The sequence below is a fragment of the Podarcis vaucheri genome (genome assembly GCF_965113315.1).
Source record: "Podarcis vaucheri genome assembly, chromosome: 2".
NCBI classification, from domain to species: Eukaryota; Metazoa; Chordata; class Lepidosauria; order Squamata; family Lacertidae; genus Podarcis; species Podarcis vaucheri.
The window spans coordinates 26,090,408-26,111,199 of record NC_138760.1 but is presented as its reverse complement, the minus strand read 5'-3'; the positions used below and the strand labels follow the sequence as shown (position 1 = coordinate 26,111,199).

General features: G+C 46.7%; 1 protein-coding gene across 10 annotated transcripts in view; it reads right to left on the bottom strand.

Annotated features, from left to right (window-relative positions):
* The window catches only part of IKZF4 (IKAROS family zinc finger 4), an 87,919-nt gene that overhangs the window by 28,180 nt on the left and 38,947 nt on the right, over positions 1-20,792 (bottom strand). For 9 of the 10 annotated variants that reach the window (XR_014216735.1, XM_082212544.1, XM_082212543.1 and 6 more), the window contains exons 3-5: positions 20,084-20,188; positions 14,705-14,965; positions 13,511-13,678 (exon numbers count right to left, since the gene is read on the bottom strand). Coding sequence is in view for 9 of the 10 variants with exons in the window: in XM_082212544.1 (XP_082068670.1) it covers positions 13,511-13,678; positions 14,705-14,965; positions 20,084-20,188 (534 nt within the window). In the remaining variant the exon portion in view is untranslated. The remainder of the gene's footprint in view (positions 1-13,510; positions 13,679-14,704; positions 14,966-20,083; positions 20,189-20,792) is intronic. The other variant, XM_082212542.1, reaches the window with a different exon arrangement.

Below are 20,792 nucleotides of genomic sequence, written 5' to 3'. Positions count from 1 at the left end.
CGATAAGACACCAAACGTTAAAAACTTCCCTAAACAGGGCTGCCTTCATATGTCTTCTAAAAGTCAGATAGTTGTTTATTTCCTGATGGGTGTTCCACAGGGTGGGTGCCACTACAGAGAAGGCCCTGTGCCTGGTTCCCTGTAACCTCACTTCTCGCAGGGAGGGAACCGCCAGAAGACCCTCGGAGCTGGACCTCAATGTCCGGGCTGAACAATGGGGGTGGAGACTCTCCTTCAGGTATACTGGGCTGTGGCCATTAAGGTCTTTAAAGGTCAGCACCAACACTTTGTGAGAGACCAGCATGGACCAGGATTTACACACAGAGAAACAGAATCAACAAGGTGAAGAAATGGCACGAAAGAGGCAGAATTCAGAACTCTTTAAAGTTCCTTGTCCACGCAACATATTTGGGAAAAGCTGAAGCACAATGGTAGGGCATCTGTTTTAAATGCAGAAGTTTCCAGCTTCTCCAGGTAAGGAGTGGGAATGTCCCCGCTCCCTGAAGTCCTGGAGAGCCACTACTAGCAAGTGGAGATGGTGGAGTCTCAGCTGATGAGTTTGACTTCTGGCCTAGCTGTGGGTTAAACCACAGAGCTTAGGACTTGCCAATCAGAAGGTTGGCAGTTCAAATCCCCGCGATGGGGTGAGCTCCCGTTGCTCGGTCCCTGCTCCTGCCAACCTAGCAGTTCGAAAGCACGTCAAAGTGCAAGTAGATAAATAGGTACCACTCCGGCAGGAAGGTAAACGGCATTTCCGTGTGCTGCTCTGGTTCGCCAGAAGCGGCTTAGTCATGCTGGCCACATGACCCGGAAGCTGTACGCCGGCTCCCTCGGTCAATAAAGCGAGATGAGCGCCGCAACCCCAGAGTCGGCCACGACTGGACCTAATGGTCAGGGGTCCCTTTACCTTTACCTAATTCCCAATTATCTATGAAGTGACAGATCTCAAAACTAATACAGTGGTACCTTGGGTTAAGTAATTAATTCGTTCCGGAGGTCCATTCTTAACCTGAAACTGTTCTTAACCTGAAGAACCACTTTAGCTAATGGGGCCTCCTGCTGTTGCCACACTGCCAGAGCACAATTTCTGTTCTCATCCTGAAGCAAAGTTCTTAATCTGAGGTACTATTTCTGGGTTAGCGGAGTCTGTAACCTGAAGCGTATGTAACCCAAGGTACCACTGTACAGCACATCCTTAGGCTCTTCCTAGTAAATGGTGGAAATAAAACAGCTCAAAGTTTTTACAACATACTGGCTGATATCGCAGTCCTCCAGCCCAGCCCCGGGGGCAAGAAGATCATGGATCAGGAGGGAGGGGCGAAGGAAAGAGAAAGAGACCAGGACCATGAAAACTAGCAGCCTGATTTTAAAAAACCCAACAAAAACAAAAAAAAAACCACTTCTGGGAAGTGGCTAGAAAAGCAAAAGGTTCACCAAAAAAGGAAAAAAAGAGGCTGGCGGGGGGAGGGTGGAAGACGTCTCACAGAGCCTGTGCAATGTCAAATACAATTGTGAAGATCAATAGCCCTACACAATGCACTGAGAATGAAAAGGGGGGGGGGTTAACTTTCTGCCTCTTGACTCAACCGAGACACACAGAGAAACTGAACTAGGAAAGTTTTTAGGAATGGAGATGGCCTTTTGGAACTCTCTGCCATTTTATATAACGCAAGGGACCTTCTCTATTGCCCTTTTGACATTCCTATTTCAACAAGCCTTCTAAGTGAAATTCTTAAGCCAGCTGGTGTCTGTCAGAAACTGAATTGTGTGCTACTGAAAAAGTAATTTCTGGAATGGCTTAGTGCCTTTCTAATTCCAAACTGAGGAGTCATGATCAGGGGTCTTCAATCCAATTTGCCATACTCACAATGACAAGTGTTCCGCTGCCTTCTCTTCAGCAGAACGAGGAGCAGCCTTCCTGGATATATAACCTTATTACCATTCTGTGCTTCTGAGACACACAGAGCACACGGGAAGCACAGTACAATTCCAGGAATAATCCCACTTAAAGAAGGAAGGTGTGTGTGTGTGTGTGTGTGTAAGAAAATTAATGGATGCAATGGTGCAATTAGGTAATTCTTGTATCTGGACTTAACAGGGTCCAAGTGCTATAAGCCAGCTCTGTAGAGTTTGGGAGCCCTCCTGTTCATTCTGCAGAGTGAGGTCCTGGGCTTCTGCCACAAGTCAATTCTACAATGGTAATACCACTGAGTGTTCAGGCATGTGGAGGAATGGGGCAGGTGGCCCTGCAAAATTTTAGATCCAACCCCAACAACCCTTGACATTCGGCACCCAACCAATTACTTCATAAGGAAAGTGGCCTTCAGGGGAGAAACTGGCACTCCCCACACCTGACGTACAGCATATGAGTTACCCCACAACTAGGACTCTGTTCCCTACTGACAGGGAGTTTTTAAGAGCCCAGCAAAGAAGGTCTAGGTGGGTCCTTATTTGCAAGAGCCACTGACTCTGTAACACAATCCTGGCCAGCCGTGCATCTATTTCTGAGCTACACACGCAACGCCCGGTACTGTTTGTTTTAAAGGAAGCCCGTTGTCATACCTAATCAAAAGAGTACTTTCTCATTTAAGCTGTGCTGTTAAGTTGTGCTCCACTTAAAACCGCATTTCCTCTATGGGCAAGAAGACCCTTTCAATCTTTAAATTGCATATATAAAAACAGGGAACTAAATTCTGACAGTCTGCTCTCCAAATATCCTGGGGGAGGAGGGGAGGTGAGAGAAGAGAAAATTCTATAGAATTGGGTCTGCTGAATGCAAATTCCAAATGCATTTGTTTACTGGGTTGGAGAGAGAGAGAGAGAGAGAGAGCGAGAGAGAGAGAGAGAGAGAGAGAGAGAGAGAGAGAGAGAGAGAAAGAAAGAAAGAAAGGAGAGTTGTGTACCGAAGAGAGGTAGCCCCATGGGAGAAGAGTCATCCTAGTGATCCCACGTGTAGACACAGCTTCTGATCTATTTCTAACTGATGTGATGCGTTTGATCTGGTTTATAAATCCTCACTTTTTTGGAGGCAGATCTTCAAAGATGAAAGCAACTGCCTCACCCAGGGGAACAGCATGAAACACACATGTCAGGTTAAGGGGTGGGGTGGGGAGAAGAAAGATATTCCTTGCTCCCCTTCCCCAGGTGGGACAGGCTATTTTTACAGCCGTAAAATCTAAACGCTGATGAGGACACTGTCATTTCACTCATATACCCTCTCTGCCTCATATTAACAATCTGCCCTTCTGCACAGCCTTAATTTTCTTTGATATTACAAACAAATGTTAGGATTTGGCACATTTTATCCGTCAACAGCTGCTTATCATCATTCTGTGCCGTGATATACGGAGGGCTGGTGGCGCAGAAATTACACTAATGGAACAGAAGGCCAGGCCTTGGAAAAAGCATGCTTCTGGAGACAACTAGGTCGAATTCTTGAGGGTCCTTCTAAACTGACCATTTGTGCAGGGAACTGCAGGCGAGTTTCTGTCACTATTTATCACACTCTTAAGCATTTTCCTCCTCTTAGAGCAGACCATACTGCCCTAACTTTCCTCAGTATTCTCTAGCCAATATCAGGATCTTGGGCAGAGGTGCCAATGTGCACACAGATTTAGGGAAGGGCTGTTGATGGCTCAGTGGCAGAGCAAATGATCTGCATGCAGAAGATCCCAGGTTCAACTGGGCAGGCCTGAGAAGGACACCGTGCGGAAACCTTGGGAAGTTGTGGCCAGCCAGTAGAGAACAAGATGTGCCAATATCCTGATGTGGTGTAAGACACATAACCGCCCCTACCTCACCACATAACAACAGTGCTACAGGAGCCTCCATTAGAAGAGTTTGGATTTGAGTTTGGATTTGATATCCCGCCTTTCACTCCCTTTAAGGAGTCTCAAAGCGGCTAACATTCTCCTTTCCCTTCCTCCCCCACAACAAACACTCTGTGAGGTGAGTGGGGCTGAGAGACTTCGGAGAAGTGTGACTGGCCCAAGGTCACCCAGCAGCTGCATGTGGAGGAGCGGAGACATGAACCTGGTTCCCCAGATTACATGACTACCGCTCTTAACCACTACACATACATAGAGCATTTCTTTCAGGGCTGAGGTTACTAGCCAGGCTTTGGAGACCAGCGAGTTATAGTGGCAAACGGTCCTTCCAGAGCACGGGTCAAACTCAGGAGTGTACCCTGCAAGGTCCTGAGAATTCAGTCATACCTCGGGTTACAGATGCTTCAGGCTGCGCGTTTTCCGGTTGCGCACCGCGCCAAACCTGGAAGTACCGAAATGGGTTACTTCTGGGTTTTGGCACTCGCGGAAGCACTAAATCGCGCTTTGCACATGTGCGGAAGCGCTGAATCACGACCCGCGTGTGCACAGACGCAGTGCTGCGGGTTGCGAAGGTGCCTCCCGCACAGATCACGTTCGCAACCCGAACGTCCACTTTATCTTCTCCACCCTGTCTTCAGCTATGGTCTGAAATTTTCAGTGTTCACTTCTGTTTTCTGTTGGAGGACTTGGCATATACCAATGATAAATAAGCACACACATAGATATTCAAGCATAAAAGTGGTTTTTAAAAAATGTAGGAACATATCCATTGCTTTAAAAGAGAGGTTTGTAAGTACAGTGGTACCTCGGGTTAAGAATTTAATTCGTTCTGGAGGTCTGTTCTTAACCTGAAACTGTTCTTAACCTGAAGCACCACTTTAGCTAATGGGGCCTCCTCCTGCTGCTGCACCGATTTCTGTTCTCATCCTGAAGCAAAGTTCTTAACCCGAGGTACTATTTCTGGGTTAGCGGAGTCTGTAACCTGAAGCGTATGTAACCTAAAGAGTATGTAACCCGAGGTACCACTGTAAGTAAAAAGGGGGTGGGGGAATTAGTTTGATTTTAAGATCAATTTTCAGGGGAAGGGAGCTTAAGCAACCAAAACACAGTGTTAAGACCAAACATATCCGACTCCGACATAACTCTAGGAACAAGAAAAGGGTGACACTGCAGAAAGTGAAGAATGGTATCAGCTGTGCCTTGCATACTGGCTCATTTACCTTTTTAAGCTGCTTGATAGCTGCACATGCTGACTGTCAGCTGAGCTGGTTTATATGCACAGCATCAACTCATGCTGGTTGAGAGCACATGGGGTTTGAGCCATGCCTGAGGCTATGCATGCTCCATGCACTTGAGAGAATATTCTGTGCTAAGGTAAATAAAATGCTGAGTCAAGAAAGCGCAATTCTGTGCCCTGCACGAAGCATGCAAATTAATCACTTTTGCATACATCTGCTTATTTTACACACTCTGTTCTGCTACATGGAACTTTATACATGCCAGTGAACCCTCACCTCCAGACCACTGAGATACCTTCTTTTCTTCTCCCTATTTCACCAGGCATCGCCTATCCACACACACTTAAGCTTATTTTCACAGTCAGGTAGGCAACAAACCAAAAGGACCAAAGCAGGGATTCAAGTTCTACGCGTGCACAGATTAAGTAAAGATCTACAAAAACTACAATGTCACTAAAGTCAGTGGAGAGATAAAGATGGCTGTCTGCACTGGAGTCTTAACCTGCCTTTTCTTTTTGCTTAAGCAAACCTAGAAACATGTAAGCAGCATCTCAAATGCCTACATACCAAGAAATTTCTGGGCTAGGCTTTCTGGGGGGGGGGGTAGGCATGTGTGCATTAGTATATACTGTGCCCACTTGAATCCTTTAGACCTCAGATGTAGTCTCACTTCAGTCTTTGCCCTCATGGCCTGAATATATTGCAGAGTGGCACCTCTGGATGCGAATGGGATCCGTTCCGGGATCCCGCTTCCACGTGTGACATCATTTTGAGCGTCTGTGCATGCGGCGAAACCCAGAAGTAACGTGCTCCATTACTTCTGGGTCGCTGCGGAGCACAACCCAAAAATACTTAACCTGAAGCTACTTCAACCCGAGGTATGACTGTAGAACGTGATTTTGCATAAATCGTGCAAAGCACAGAATTTAAATTGTTTTCGGCACAGGCTCTGGATTTCTGGGGTGCAGATTATACGCAGCCCTGGCTATAGACTCCTCTCTCTAGCTCTCAGGACAAAAGCTGTGCAAGTAATTATGAAACTGTTGCCTCTGGAGGCTTAATGGCTTCAGCCCAGCTTACCAAAGAGACCTACTCTTCCCTTTACTCTCTTTACATTCCCTTGAGATCAGCTGAGAGCAGGCTCTTCCATATACCTTCTGTGCACTAATTTCATTCTACAAGGACACAGCATTCTTGGCATAGGCTGCCCTTGATCTAGAATACTCCCACTGTGGACTTTCATAGGTCTTTCAAAAGCCCTACAGTAACGCTTTCTAATCTGAGCAGGCTTTCAGTGGGAACCCATAAGTTGGAAAGGCAGGATTTAACAGCTATGCCTTGTCTTTTGATTTGCCATTTTGAGTTTGAGTTTTTAGTTATAATACACTGCCCAAAACCGTCAGGGGGGAACTAGAAATTCAAGCCAACATATACTGGCATCTGTACATGTATCTATTCCTCTTTGTTACATAATGCAAAACTGTTCTCCTGCAGATTTCCCAGCCTGGGGATATCAACATCTTAGCAGGAGCTGAAGGGATGAACCAGCGATAAGGATAACAAGAACATCAAGGTACACCGGAGACAGCAACACGCTTTCCAGACTCTGCAATAATCAAAAGGATAGGTAAGCTAGAAACAACTTCTCTGAAAAGCTAAGAAGGTTCAGGATAGGGTTCCGTTACACAAACGGCCTATGGCAATGTAAACGTTAATTTCAAGTGGTTTGATGAAAGAGTGCATGGATTATCCAACTCAATTAGTGCGTGATTAAATGGCATATAAGGTAAAGGTAAAGGGACCCCTGATCATTAGGTCCAGTCGTGGCCGACTCTGGGGTTGCAGCACTCATCTCGCTTTATTGGCCGAGGGAGCCGGCATACAGCTTCCAGGTCATGTGGCCAGCATGACTAAGCCGCTTCTGGCGAACCAGAGCAGCGCACGGAAACGCCGTTTACCTTCCCACCGGAGCGGTACCTATTTATCTACTTGCACTTTGAGGTGCTTTCAAACTGCTAGGTTGGCAGGAGCAGGGACCGAGCAACGGAAGCTCACCCTGTTGCGGGGATTCGAACCGCCGACCTTCTGATCGGCAAGTCCTAGGCTCTGTGGTTTAACCCACAGCGCCACCCGCGTCCCTCTAAATGGCATAAGGAGGCCATAATTTAAGCTATGTTCTGGGGCTGCCACATGCACAGAACACTGCAAAGTTGGCAGATATATTGCACACTACACATCAGCAGCAGCACACGGTATGGTGGGGCTTTAAAAGAGAATTAGACGAATTCATGGAGGATAAAGTGATCAATGGTTACTAGTCATGATGGCTGTGTTGCACCTTCACTGTTGCTGAATGTCTCTGAGTACCAGTTGCTAGTGAACCAATTGCAGTTGAGCAGGGTGCTGTTGTGCTCAGGCCTTGCTTGAGTGCTTCCTGGAGGCACTCACTGGCCACCAGGATGCTAGTCTAGATGGGTCATTGGTCTGATCCAGCAGGCTTTGCCCCACCCCCACCCCACCCCCGTGTCTGCTACTGACTCACATTCTAAATTTGCTTAAAGCATTTCCAAAAAAGAAAAAGAAAAATGCTTCCATCAAAACTGTGGTGGAATTAAGAATTGTACTTTTGTGTGCACTTGTGTGTATGGGGAGGTGCCCGTAGTTCTTTCTCTCTGATCTCTAGCCATGGCACTAAAATCCCTAGGGACCCTTAGAGAACAGCCATAATAGCTACCGTATTTTTCGTTCTATAGGACGCACATTTCCCCCTCTAAAAATTAAGGGGAAATGTGTGTGCGTCCTATAGAGCGAATGCAGGCTGCGCCGCTAAGCCCAAAGCCAGAACAGGAAGACGGAGCACTGCGGAGCGCTCCGTCTTGCTGCTCCAGCTTGGGGACGGCTGCGCGCAAACCTCTGCAGGGCAGTGGGGTGCCTTCACCCCGCTGTCCTGCAGAAGCTAGCAAGGCTGTTCCCAAGCCAGAACAGCGAGATGGAGGGCTCCGTCTCGCTGCTCTAGCTTGGGGATTGCTGCGCGCAAACCTCTGCAGGGCAGCGAGGTGCCTTCACCCCACTGTCCTGCAGAAGCTAGCAAGGCTGTTCCCAAGCCAGAACAGCGAGATGGAGGGCTCCGTCTCGCTGCTCTAGCTTGGGGATGGCTGCGCGCAAACCTCTGCAGGGCAGCGGGGCGCTGTGCTCCAAAGGCTTCATGGATCTTTGAGGCTGGCGGTGGGGGAAAGCAGCGCTTCGCCCCACCACCAGCCCCACAAGCTCTGGTGAATGTACCTTGAACGCACCTTGTTTTAGAGGGGGAGAACAAGAAAAAAATTTTTTCCCTGTTTTCCCCCTCCTATGGTCCGGTGCGTCCAATGGAGCAAAAAATACGGTAACTGTCATGTATATACTGAATAAAAAAGGTAAAGGACCCCTGGATGGTTAGGTGACTATGGGGTTGCGGTGCTCATTTTGCTTTTCAGGCCGAGGGATCAGGCATTTGTCCACAGACAGCTTTCCGGGTCATGATGAAATCGCTACTGGTGCACGAGTGCCATAGTGCACGGAAATGCCATTTACCTTCCCGTCACAGCAATACCTATTTATCTACTCGTGTTCATATACTTGCGAACTGCTAGGTGGGCAGAAGCTGGGACAGAGCCATGGGAGATCACCCCATCGCGTAGATTCCAACGCCGACCTTCCGCTCCGCAAGCCCAAGAGGCTCAATGGTTTAGACCACAGAGCCACCCGTGTCCCTGGTCCCAGTTCCAAAGCAAGTTAACTAGGTACTGCTGCAGTGGGAAGGCAAACAGTGTTTCTGTGTGCTCTGGCACTTGTCACGGTGTTCCGTCGCATCAGAAGTGATTTAGTCATGGTGGCCAAATGACCCGGAAAGCTGTCTGTGGACGAACGCCGGCTCCCTCAGCCTGAAGTGAGATGAGCGTCGCACACCCCATAGTTGCCTTTAACTGGACATAACCGTCCAGGGGTCTTTTACCTTTTTAACTATATACTGAATAACAGCAATTGTAGCAGTTCAGCTAACCAGCTGCTGGTGTTTAGCCTTCTTCTGGGCTTAGATTTGCCCTTTGACTAGCAGGGAATCTCAATGAAACACAGTTTTATACTATAAGCCTTGGGAACAAGGATACACTTGTCTTGTTAGGCCTCAGATACAGTTTCCCACCCTGAGCCTTTTGGGACAAGCACAGTTTTAAATATATGGGGAGTGGGAAAGAGACATGTACAAAAGGATAAAAAAGGAAGTCAAATGACAATCCTACCTACTTCTGCACTCTGGGATATTTCATTTCAGTGTCTGAAAAAATGGTACAATTGGGTACAGGAAATTAGCAAGCAGTTGTAGCATCCCCTAACGAGTATACTTCAGGTTGGCTTAGGGCTCCTTGAGATACCTCAATACAAAGACATTCCTCGCACACAGAAAACAAGCATGTCAGGGACAAGTCTAGTGTTTGGCACGGAGGAGCAGTCACAAGTGGTATAGGCCAGACACAGGTGTGCCACCTAATTAGGATTGAGGGGAAGAGAGAAATGGAAGCAGATAGGTAAGATGGGACACCACTTTAGCTGCTAAGGCTTAGCACTTCCATGATGCCCCATTGTTTGTATTTAAGAGGGTTGTTCTAAGAAAATTCCTGAGCATCTGGTCTACTGGGGCTGAACAGAGATATTTCCCCAAACCTATCTGGAGCCCTCAGATGACAAAACTCTTCTGATTAACTAACTTTTCAGCAGGGTTGTGGCGGCTAAAGATTACAGCCTGGTTCTTTATCAGGTGAGGCAGTCTTCCTCTGAAGGCAGGACCTTGACTTAGCTGACGTTTCATGTCAGCTCCCACAATCCATCTGGCTGGCCCTTCAGGGTATTTTCTGATGCTCCCGCATACGATGACCCCGAAAGTGCTCTTTGCAGAGGCAGCGTCTCACTCGGTGGCAAATGCCAACACCTTTTGTTTTGCGACTGAGCGAATCCCCCAAACTGCAAGTTCTCTCTCGGTCTCAAAAAACGATACGTGCAAAATAGTTCTGAGCCCCTACTAAGCACCATGGATACCTACTGGCACCCCCGCCCAAAGGGTCGGAATCAGAGGAGCTGTCGCCACTGCGAACTGTCGCCAGGAACCACCCAAGCGGAAGCTGGTTGGGGGAAGTGACAACTGATTTTGATTGCTCCAGACTGAAGGACTCTTCAGGAAGGCCAGAGGCCTCGAGGCACAGAGCAGCAGCATCCCAGCAATGCACAGTGATCTGTGAAGAGAGCTGTCGTGATTCCACGGCATCCCTCAACTTCCATGCAAGCTTGCGGGGGGGCGGGCGGGGGGGGGGCAATGACAACATGCTGATCTCCTTTGCTCACAAAATAGCTAATCAGGGCTTCCTAAATAATGCAAAAAGAAACTTTTCTTCAGGGAGGGAAGTTCAGCGTGTGAGAGAAGAATTTTGTTTGTGTTAAAAAGCCCCAAAGCACTGCAGAAATAGAAGCTAAGAGAAAATAATATATGCTCAGCAGGTGGGCAGATTTCCCTCTCTCTTTCCTGCCCCCTCTGCCCCCCCACGCTCACGGCACGCCAACTGCTACAGTAAAAAAGCTTAGACTAAATTTAAAGAGCCACATCACAAGTATCGTGGGTTAAGAGGCTGATGACAAACTCACCAGTCCATCTTCATGCCAACCATCCACACAAATCCTACACATCTCTACACAAATAAGGCACCCTATTGACAAACCAGTAGCCCACAGAAAGCCAGCAAGGAGTTGGATAAGAGAATAAAAGCAGCCCAAAGGTCTAAATCATGGGTAGGCAAACTAAGGCCCGGGGGCAGGATGCGGCCCAACCATCTTCTCAATCCAGCCTGCAGACGTGTTTTTACATGAGTAGAATGCATCCTTTTACTTAAAATGCATCTCTGGGTTATCTGTGGGGCATAGGAATTCATTCATATATTTTTTTCAAAATATAGTCCAGCCCCCAACAAGGCCTGAGGGACAGTGGACCGGCCCCCTGCCTAAAAGGTTTGCTGACCCCTGGTCTAAATGATCCAGCAATCTCTTTCCCACAGTGGCCAACCAGATGCCTATGGAAAAAATGGCAAGCAGGACTAGATTGTAGTAACAGAGGAATACGGTGGTGCCCCGCAAGACGAATGCCTCGCAAGACGGAAAACTCGCTAGACGAAAGAGTTTTCCGTTTTGGAGGTGCTTCGCAAAACGAATCTCCTATGGGCTTGCTTCGCAAGACGAAAATGTCTTGCGAGTTCCTGCGGGTTTTTCCCCTCCCCCCCTTTTTCTAAGCCGCTAAGCCGCTTATCAGCTGATCCGATAAGCCGATAAACCGATAATAGCGCTAATCCGCTAATCCGTCAATGGGCTTGCTTCGCAAGACGAAAAAACCGCTAGACGAAGAGAATCACAGAACGGATTCTTTTCGTCTTGCGAGGCACCACTGTACTTCTCTGATACAGAAGGAAATATACCCCCGTCATGACTAGTAGCCACTGATAGTCTTATTCTCCTTTTAAATCCATCCAAGCTGGCAGCCATCACTACTTTCATAGAATTGTAGAGTTGGAAGGGACCCTGAGGGTCATCTAGTCCAACCCCCTGCAATGAAGGAAACTTTTTGCCCAGTGTGAGGCTCAAACCCACGACCCTGAGATCTCATACGCTACCAACTGAGCTATCTCGTCATTTGCTTCCCTAACCCGTGTCTTTTTTCTAAGCTAGAAAGTCCCAAACAGTGTAACCTTTTTCTTATAAAGGAGTTGCTCCAGTGCCTTGATCATTTTGATTGCTTTTAAATTTAATTTCTCAGTTTTAAAAATATCCCTTTTGAGGTGTGGTGTCCATAATTACATGCCCAGCATTCCAGGTGTGGCTGAAACATAGATTTGCATAAATATGCTATGACACTGATAAGTTTTATTTTTAGCTTTATTTTAAATGTAATTCCTTTCCTAATGAAGTAGATTCTAAGTTTAAGAATTTTGTTTAGATAGTCACCCCCCCTTTTTATATCAGTCACAACTTTGAGAAGTTTACAGATCTTCAGCTGAACTTTAATTGCTGCAATTGAGGTTTTATTCAGGTGCAACATGAGGGCATGTTAATCCATAGGATTAAGGACAGAGTAGGCTCAATCTAAGAGATTACTAGCACCAACAGGTAAAGCTTGATAAAACTGCCATTAAGATAATGCGGAGTCAACAATACGAAGATTTCCAGGGTCAGTTAGAGAAGAACCTGAACGACAGGAATGTTCCTAAATAGCAGAGAATGATGTGAAGACAGTTCCACCTTCAGAGTTGAAGGAAGGGTGGGCTACAGATGTAACAAGTAAATAATATCTGTCAGAGAGAAAGAAATCATGAATGGGTGGATCCAGATTAGAAGGCAGGCACTGGAGGTGATGGAACACAGGGAATGGTTGGATGGCTGTGGGTTGCCAGGGGCTGGACTGAGGAGGAATGGTGGGGGCTGCCCCCACCTTCTCCTGAACCTTCCTGAGAACAGGAAGACAGTATAGATTTAGAACAGTGGTTTGCAGAAGGGCATAGTTCAGAGGCTGCAGAGTGGAAAAGCTGGGAAATATTGGGAGAGGAACAGCAGGAAGAAGCAGCACCGGGGGCGCGACAGTTGACAGACTCAGTGTCTTTGGAAAGCGTTCCTGAGCCCCCCTCTCCCAGGACGGCATTGAGAGTAGTAGAACAGAAAGCTTACAGGCAGAAAACTCAAATTAGCTGGCGCAGGGATGACGTAGAATAGGAGAAATGGAGGGGGTTGGAATTTACTCGGAGTAACGCCATTATTTAACAGAGATTGCATTCCTTCGTCTCTCTCTGTGAATACTGAATAAATTACGTGGTAAGAACTATTCTTGTTTATCTGCTTTTTGGCTGCCACCGGGGGAGGGGTCTGATTCCCTGAAGCCTGACATGGGTGGTCACTGTGGTCTACCTCCCTTTAAGAAGAGGTGACTCCAACTAGCAGAGGTCTGGGCCGAGGGCAAAGAGCAAGAGATAGTTCTGCCAGCCTACCAAGCCCTACCTTGCTCTAACTATTTTTTGTCTAAGAAATTTATAAACTGCTTAATTATACAGTCATACCTCTTGTTGCGTTTGCTTCAGGTTAAATCTTTTCAGGTTGTGTCCCGCAGTGACACGGAAGTAACAGAATGTGTTACTTCCGGGTTTCGCCGCTCGCGCAGACGCTCAAAATGATGTCACGCGCATGCGCAGAAGCGGCAAATTGTGACCTGCAGACGCAGGTTGTGCTCTGCTCATGTTGCGAACAGGGCTCCTTAAAGGATCGCGTTCGCAACCAGAGGTATCACTGTATACATTTCTAAACACTGTACATAAAAGAATGGGACAATAAAGAAAAGAAAATACCCATAAAACTGAACTAAAGCAGAAGTGCCTCGTGACCCACCTGAGTGTGTTCGGAGGTGCCCTGTGAGTGCGTCTCTCCTCCGACAGGCATAGTTACAGAAGGGACATTTGAAGGGCTTCTCGCCCGAGTGCAGCTTGATGTGGCGCAGGAGGTTGCCCTTTTGGGTGAAGGAGGCACCGCACTGATTGCAATGGAACGGCCTCTCACCTAGGAAGAAGAATAGTGCATTGGGATGAGTATCCAGAAAGGTTAGCCTCAACCCTTGCTTTCACTGATGAACCATGACCCCCAGTTCAAACATGCTGATAAACTGAGTTTAAAGGAAACAAACAGACTCGGGGTTGTATTCAGTGTAGTGTTAAATGGTGCAGGTGGTGCTGTGGCCTAAACCACGGAGCCTATTGGGATTGCCGATCAGAAGGTTGGCGGTTCAAATCCCCGTGATGGGGTGAGCTCCCATTGCTCGGTCCCAGCTCCTGCCAACCTAGCAGTTCAAAAGCACACCAGTGCAAGTAGAGAAATAGGTACCACTGTGGCGGGAAGGTAAACAGCATTTCTATGCACTCTGGTTTCCATCACAGTGTCCCGTTACGCCAGAAGTGGTTTAGTCATGCTGGCCACATGACCCGGAAAGCTGTCTGTGGGCAAACGCTGGCTCCCTCGGCCTGAAAGTGAGATGAGCACCACAACCCCATATTCATCTTTGACTGGGCTTAACTGTCGAGGGGTCCTTTACTTTTTTTTAACCTAAGTGGACAGTTCCATTGGGGCAAGGATTTCTCATTGTGCAGCAGAACTATCCCCCCTCTGCTCCCCCCCCCACTTCCTAAATCCATTCTGGGGAGTCCTCCAACTCTCTGGAAGAGGAGAGGGAGGAAGTCCCATTCTGCTGGTGCCAATCCTTGTGCTAGCACAATTATTTCCTTTAACACTGTCCCCCTAAGTCCTCCATGGAGCTGTTCAGGAGCAAGCATGAGTGTTTCCAGCTCATGCATCTTGCAGAAAACCATGGTTTAGCATGACATGTGGATGTGTGAAGTACTCTGAATGCACCTGGATTGATCTAACACCCAGTCTTGTAAGGAAAGAGCTATAAAGCAGTTCAGAGCCTTATTAGGCTAAAGAGCCTGAGCGTGACACATAGAACGTTTGGACCATTGAGACTTAAAGCACTAGACAAGTGCAAAGCTCATGCATCAGCCCTTACGGTTGCCAGCAGCCATGCCTGCTCACCGGTGTGGCTGCGTTTGTGCACCATCAGTACGTTCGGGCCAATGCACACCATCCCACAGATATCACATTTCAGCTTGCCATTGGGTAGCCGGATGCCGCCAGGGGAATGTGGCTCCTGCCCTGTCCCGTCACAGTAGCCGAGTGGCTCAGAGAGAGAATCCTCCACAATCACGCTGTCCTCTTTTTCAAGGAGCCGGTCGTCATGCGACAGCAGCCGGCTTGATTCTTCATCACTGTACATTTCCACCTTGATAGAATTTGCTATGGAGGGAAAAGATGTAAAAACAAAAAAACAAAGCACGTACAGGTTTGTGACAAGTATTTGTAAACAGTTAACTTTTTTTAAAAAAAAAGTTGTTATGGTCCAGGAGAGTGAAAAGAGACTTCTAAAAAATAACCATCAATAATTATTAATAGGTCCTACTAGTATCTAAGGCCAGGTGCTTGGGGAGCATGATAGAAATTTCTAAAATTATGTATGATGTGTGTGTGGGGGCGGAAAGATTTATCCTTCTTTCCCACTATTTTAGATCACCCCTTGACACTGATCGGGAGCAAATTCAGCACAAACCAATGGAGTATTTATTCAGAAAGTGCATCATCAACTTATGGGATTCAGTGTGACAAGAGAGCCAGTGGGGTGTAACAGTTAGAGTGTGGAACTAGGACCTGGGAGAGCAGGGTTCGAATTCCCGCTCGGCCATGAAGCTCACTGGGTAACCTTGGACCAGTCACCATCTCTTACCCTAATCCACCTCACAGAGTTGTTGTCAGGATGAAATGGGGAAGAGGAGCACCACCCTGAGCTTCTTGGAAGAGAAATGTGACATATAAACGTAATAAATAATATAAATAAGCCATTAGTTTAGAAGGAACTTTAAAAAGGGATTAGACAAATTCATGGAGGCCGGGGCTATAAATGAGCATTAATCACATCGGCTAAGTGAACTACTATGATTACTTTTTAAACTGCCAGTTGGTGTGGGGCAACAGTAGGGTTCTTCTTATGTTCTAGAGCAGGCATAATAATAATAAATAATAATAAATTTTATTTATATCCCGCCCTCCCCAGCCGAAGCCGGGTCAGGGCGGCTAACAACAATAAAACAGTACAAAAGCACAGCATAAACAACATTCTAAAATCATTCATTATAAAATTAATTAATTCAAGCCACTGGCAACCATTGGGCCAGAGCTCCGCGAAGATTGCCGAGGGAGGGAGTCAGGCTGTGCCCTGGCCAAAGGCCTGGTGGAACAGCTCTGTCTTGCAGGCCCTGCGGAAAGATGTCAAGTCCCGCAGGGCCCTGGTCTCTTGTGACAGAGTGTTCCACCAGATCGGAGCCACGGCCGAAAAAGCCCTGGCTCTAGTTGAGGCCAGCCTAACTTCTCTGTGGCCTGGGACCTTCAATCCCCAGACTCAGCGCTCCAGATGTTTTGGGACTACAATTCCCATCATCCCTGACCACTGGTCCTGTTAGCTAGGGATGATGGGAGTTGTAGTCCCAAAACATCCAGAGGGCTGACTTTGGGGATGCCTGTTCTAGAGTATCAAAAGGTGTAAAAATCAAATACAATCCCCAGTGCTCCAAATAATGTAGGGCTCAGCACATGGGGGGCGGGGAGCAGGCCTCTCCTCCACTAGATCCCCAGCCAGGTAGAAAGGACGTTTCACTCTGACAATACAGGCAGGAAAACGGTCTGAAGAGCAGCCTTCTCAGGCATTTTTCTGCCAGCACCCTGCAAGAATGTTGTGGCATCTTTTCTACAGACAGAAGGTCAAGAGTCCTAAAACCAGGGTCTGGTTTCTAAAACGTTCAGTTAAGAATGCGCAAGAAACCGGGATGCTATGACATTAGCAAGAAGAGCTCTTTGCTAGGGGAACACACAGCCGGCCTGTAAATCCAACCACATCACTTGGTGTAACAACGGACGCTCGTCCCATTTCAAGGTGCAAAAATGGGCAATAAAATATTTAAAATCTAGCCCTTCCCAAGCCAGAGACGGGGGAAGCTCGCAACTTGGAAAGCAGGGAGCATCTAGTGCAGGGCTTCCCCCTGAAGCAGCTAATGGAATGTAAAGCTTGAAAAACGAGGACTTCCTGTTTCGACCGACAGACACATGGAGCAGCCTCCGCCGCAGAAGGAATGCTGTTTGCGAGGCCTTGCTGAATAAACACTCCTGAACCTTTGGTCCATGGCCAGGTTACATCATTCCAAGGAGTGTACTGAAAAGAAGGACTCTCATATGCGAATCTCCTCCCAATTCCTAAGTCCCACTGTGTTCTCTTCCAAGCAGCATTCCGCTGCAATGGGAAAACAGGAGGAAGCTGCCTTATACCAACTCAGTCCATTGGTCCATGTAGCTCAGTATTGTCCACCATAACTTGCACACGCTTGCTACACATGCATCAGGACCACCTATTAATACAGTGGAAGGTGGAGAGCCTCAAAATGAAAAGGGAAGCTGAACCCTTACCCCTCCCTTGTTCTGTTTTTTGCTTCAGGTACTTTCTCCCAATCCAGCGTGGGAATAGGCTGGGAGCAAAATACCATAACAGCAAAGCATAGGCAGATAAAGGGAGGGAGAAGGTTCAGTTCTCTCACCTGTGTATCCTTCTTTTCTTAAAATTAAAAAGCCCAGCACCACCTGCTTCGTATATAAACACAGCAGGCACGTGAACAAAGGTGCTCCAATCATATTTGGTCCCCCCCCCCCCCGCAAAGGATGGCACTTTTAGCTATGCTCATGTGTTTTGGGATAAGGAAACAATATGAACCAGCCTTCCCCAACCTGATGTCCTTCAGATGATTTGGACTCCAACCCGCATCAATCCTAATTGGCATATCCCCACAGCATGATGGAAGCTGAAGTCCAAAACATACGGAGGGCTCCACGTTGGGGAAGGCTAGACGGCTGATATAATCCCTTCAGACTCTCCATGAAATGTCACCTAGATTTTTTTCACACGCAGGGCAGGATAAAGATAATAGTTTGAGTTTCCTCACTTGAAGCTTTATAAGTGTATACAGTATATTGTAACATCACGAATGGAAATCGTTAATTATATAGCTGTTGACTAAGGGATTATTATTATAACTGACATCAATTACGATTATGGAACACAGTGATGTAAGATTGGAAATGCACCCAAACCATCATGCGGGGAGCCGATTTTAACGAAAATGTATTAATTGGAAGTAGACTGGCACTTTGAGAATTGAATAATTTGGGAATTAATTGTTATTGTTATAATTTGGCTATTATTGGAAGTACGGTGGTACCTTGGGATGCGAACGGGATCCATTCCGGAGCCCCGTTCGCATCCTGAATAGAACGTAAGGCGCAACTGCGCGGATCGCGTTTTGCTGCTTCCGCGCATGATGTCATTTCCGTTACTTCTGGGTTGCCGCAGAGCGCAACCCGAAAGCGCTCAACCTGAAGCACATTCAACCCGAGGTATGACTGCATATTGGAAAACTAATAAAAAAATGTTAAAAAGGAAAAGAAATGGCACCTAGAATTAAGGCGGCAGTTACCATGTTCATTCTTAAAGAGTGTTTGATTTGTGGCATTCCACAGAGCATTGGAATAGTTAAGAATGTAGGTCATTGCCCGCATCTCTGCTTTTTCCTCTCTTATCTAGTTGCCACCTATTCATGCTATACAAACTGAAGGCCTTGCACACACAGCTACGGCTGGCAGCCATGGCAGGAGGCTAGTGCAGAGAATTTACCTGTGCTCCTAGAATATCTCGGCATTAATTACATTAAAAGAAGCCAGGCTGCTTAGGTTAGGCATACACTCCTGTTTATACATCTTGGAGATCCAGCTGCAAGCCGACACCTCTGTGCGCAAATATGAAGTGAAAACCTGCTCGCTGTGGCAGGAGCTGCTTGGGTATATTGATGCTGGTTGAACTTGGATGTTTTTTCGCTCCCCTGGGGATGAGTGTTTCTTTTTCTCTCTCCCCCACAGCAAACGGAGGGCTGGCTTTTGTTCTGCAACTTTCCTTACAGAAGGAAGGCAGAGTCTGGTTGGGTTGGCAAAACAGGTTATGTAATATTTCTGCTCCACTGGGGCATGAGCTTGCTGGCTGAACCAGCTGTGAAATCAAGACTGATCAGAAGCAATGGTATCAGGCAGCGTCTCCCTTTTAAAGGAGAAGATACTCCTTTCCTATTTGTTCAAACCATACGCTGGGTTCTCCTCCTGTTACACTGAACAAGTGTGATCATGCTTTTCCAGGGGATCAACTAAATTTTAACGCAGCGGATGTGTTAACATGGACATTTGAACGTTCCTTTCTAAATGACTAAAACTGGATTTAATTGTTGGTTTTTATAAGCCAACTGTAATCGGTTTTATAAACCAACTGGAGTGTAATATAAACCTCCCGTGATTTCAGATAAAGAATTAAGAGGATGTTATAGCTATCTAACGAGACGCGGGTGGCGCTGTGGTCTAAACCACAGAGCCTAGGACTTGCTGATCAGAAGGTCAGCGGTTTGAATCCCCGCGACGGGGTGAGTTCCCATTGCTCAGTCCCTGCTCCTGCCAACTTAGCAGTTTGAAAGAACGTCAAAGTGCAAGTAGATAAATAGGTACCGCTCCGGCGGGAAGGTAAACAGCATTTCTGTGCGCTGCTCTGGTTCGCCAGAAGCGGCTTAGTCATGCTGGCCATATGACCCGAAAGTCCTTGGCCAATAAAGCGAGATGAGCGCGCAACCCCAGAGTCGGCCACGACTGGACCTAATGGTCAGGGGTCCCTTTACCTTTTATAGCTGTCTAACACAAAGCAGTATTATCAGGTGAGAGACAATAGTCAGAAGTCAAGTCTGAGAACGCTAATCTTTCCCATATATTAACTCTGCAACATGGTGGTCATACAAAGAAAAAAGGAAAGTCCAGTTGATAATTTCAGCAGGAAATGCTGGTGGTTGCAGAATATGGCAAATTAGAATGCATCAATGCAAACAAATCTTTTTCCAACACCATCTGAATGTCCTCTCCCGCATCTCCAACTCTTTGCTCACACTGGTGCTTTCCCGCAACCACAATTTCTAGTCATTCACTCACTATGAGAGGAAATGCCTTCTTTGTCGATAAATGTGTCAGAAACCAAACAGTGACTTTCAAATCTCTCAAACTAAAAATCTGAGCAGGAGAGAATACTAGGCAGGAAGTTCAGATAATCCAAGGCTGCTGTATAAAAGCTCCCTCTTTTCCAGGGCCTCATCCAAAAGGTAAATTCTTTGCTGATGTGATTATCTTTGTGCAGACCTTTTTGGAGGATTTCAAAGGTGGTCTCTGCCTTGATCACAGCTTGGGCCCAACACCTTTTGGACATAAACTACATGAATCAGAAAATGACATACTTACCACTAAGGGAGCGGCTTGGGGAGGAATGTTGGCTGTTTGGTGTGCTCACAGTAGGGCCCACAATCGTGGAGGTGAACTCCTTTTCCAAAGAGGAATCTCCACTACCTTTGGGGAACAAAAAGAAGCAAGAGAGCACAGGTAAGCCTCGTTTCAAGAAATCAAGAAATATTTTTCCTGTGCTTAGGACTGAAGATGGGCACAGAGGAAAGGAAACTCTCCTGATGCGTTTGAGTAAAGTCTAGATTTTGCAGCCTACAAAATCTGAATGAAAAAAATTCCATTGGTGCTCTGACTGAATGAAAACCTAGCAGGAGGAATCCCAACAAATCCCAACCATGTATATAATAAGTGCCCTGTTCTTGCACCGTATTGTTTATGATGATCAGATGATTATCAGTGTAGACCCAGATACAGTGAACATCCGACCAGCATTTCAGAAGAGAGATGTCAGATACTGATAGAACCAGTTCTATTACATACATAAAGCAGCCTTCTTGTATTTATAAGACTGAATTCATAAATGTTTTACAGAATGATGATACTGGTTTAACATGTATAACATGCATTGTCAAAATAAGCCTGCAGCCTCTAAGCTACCCGAATGCTTGTAACCAATATATGCAGCAGCACTTGGGAATCATCAAAGAAGTGCAAATATCTCATTACATGGCAATTACAGGATAAAGGGATCCCCATTTAAAATTTGAAT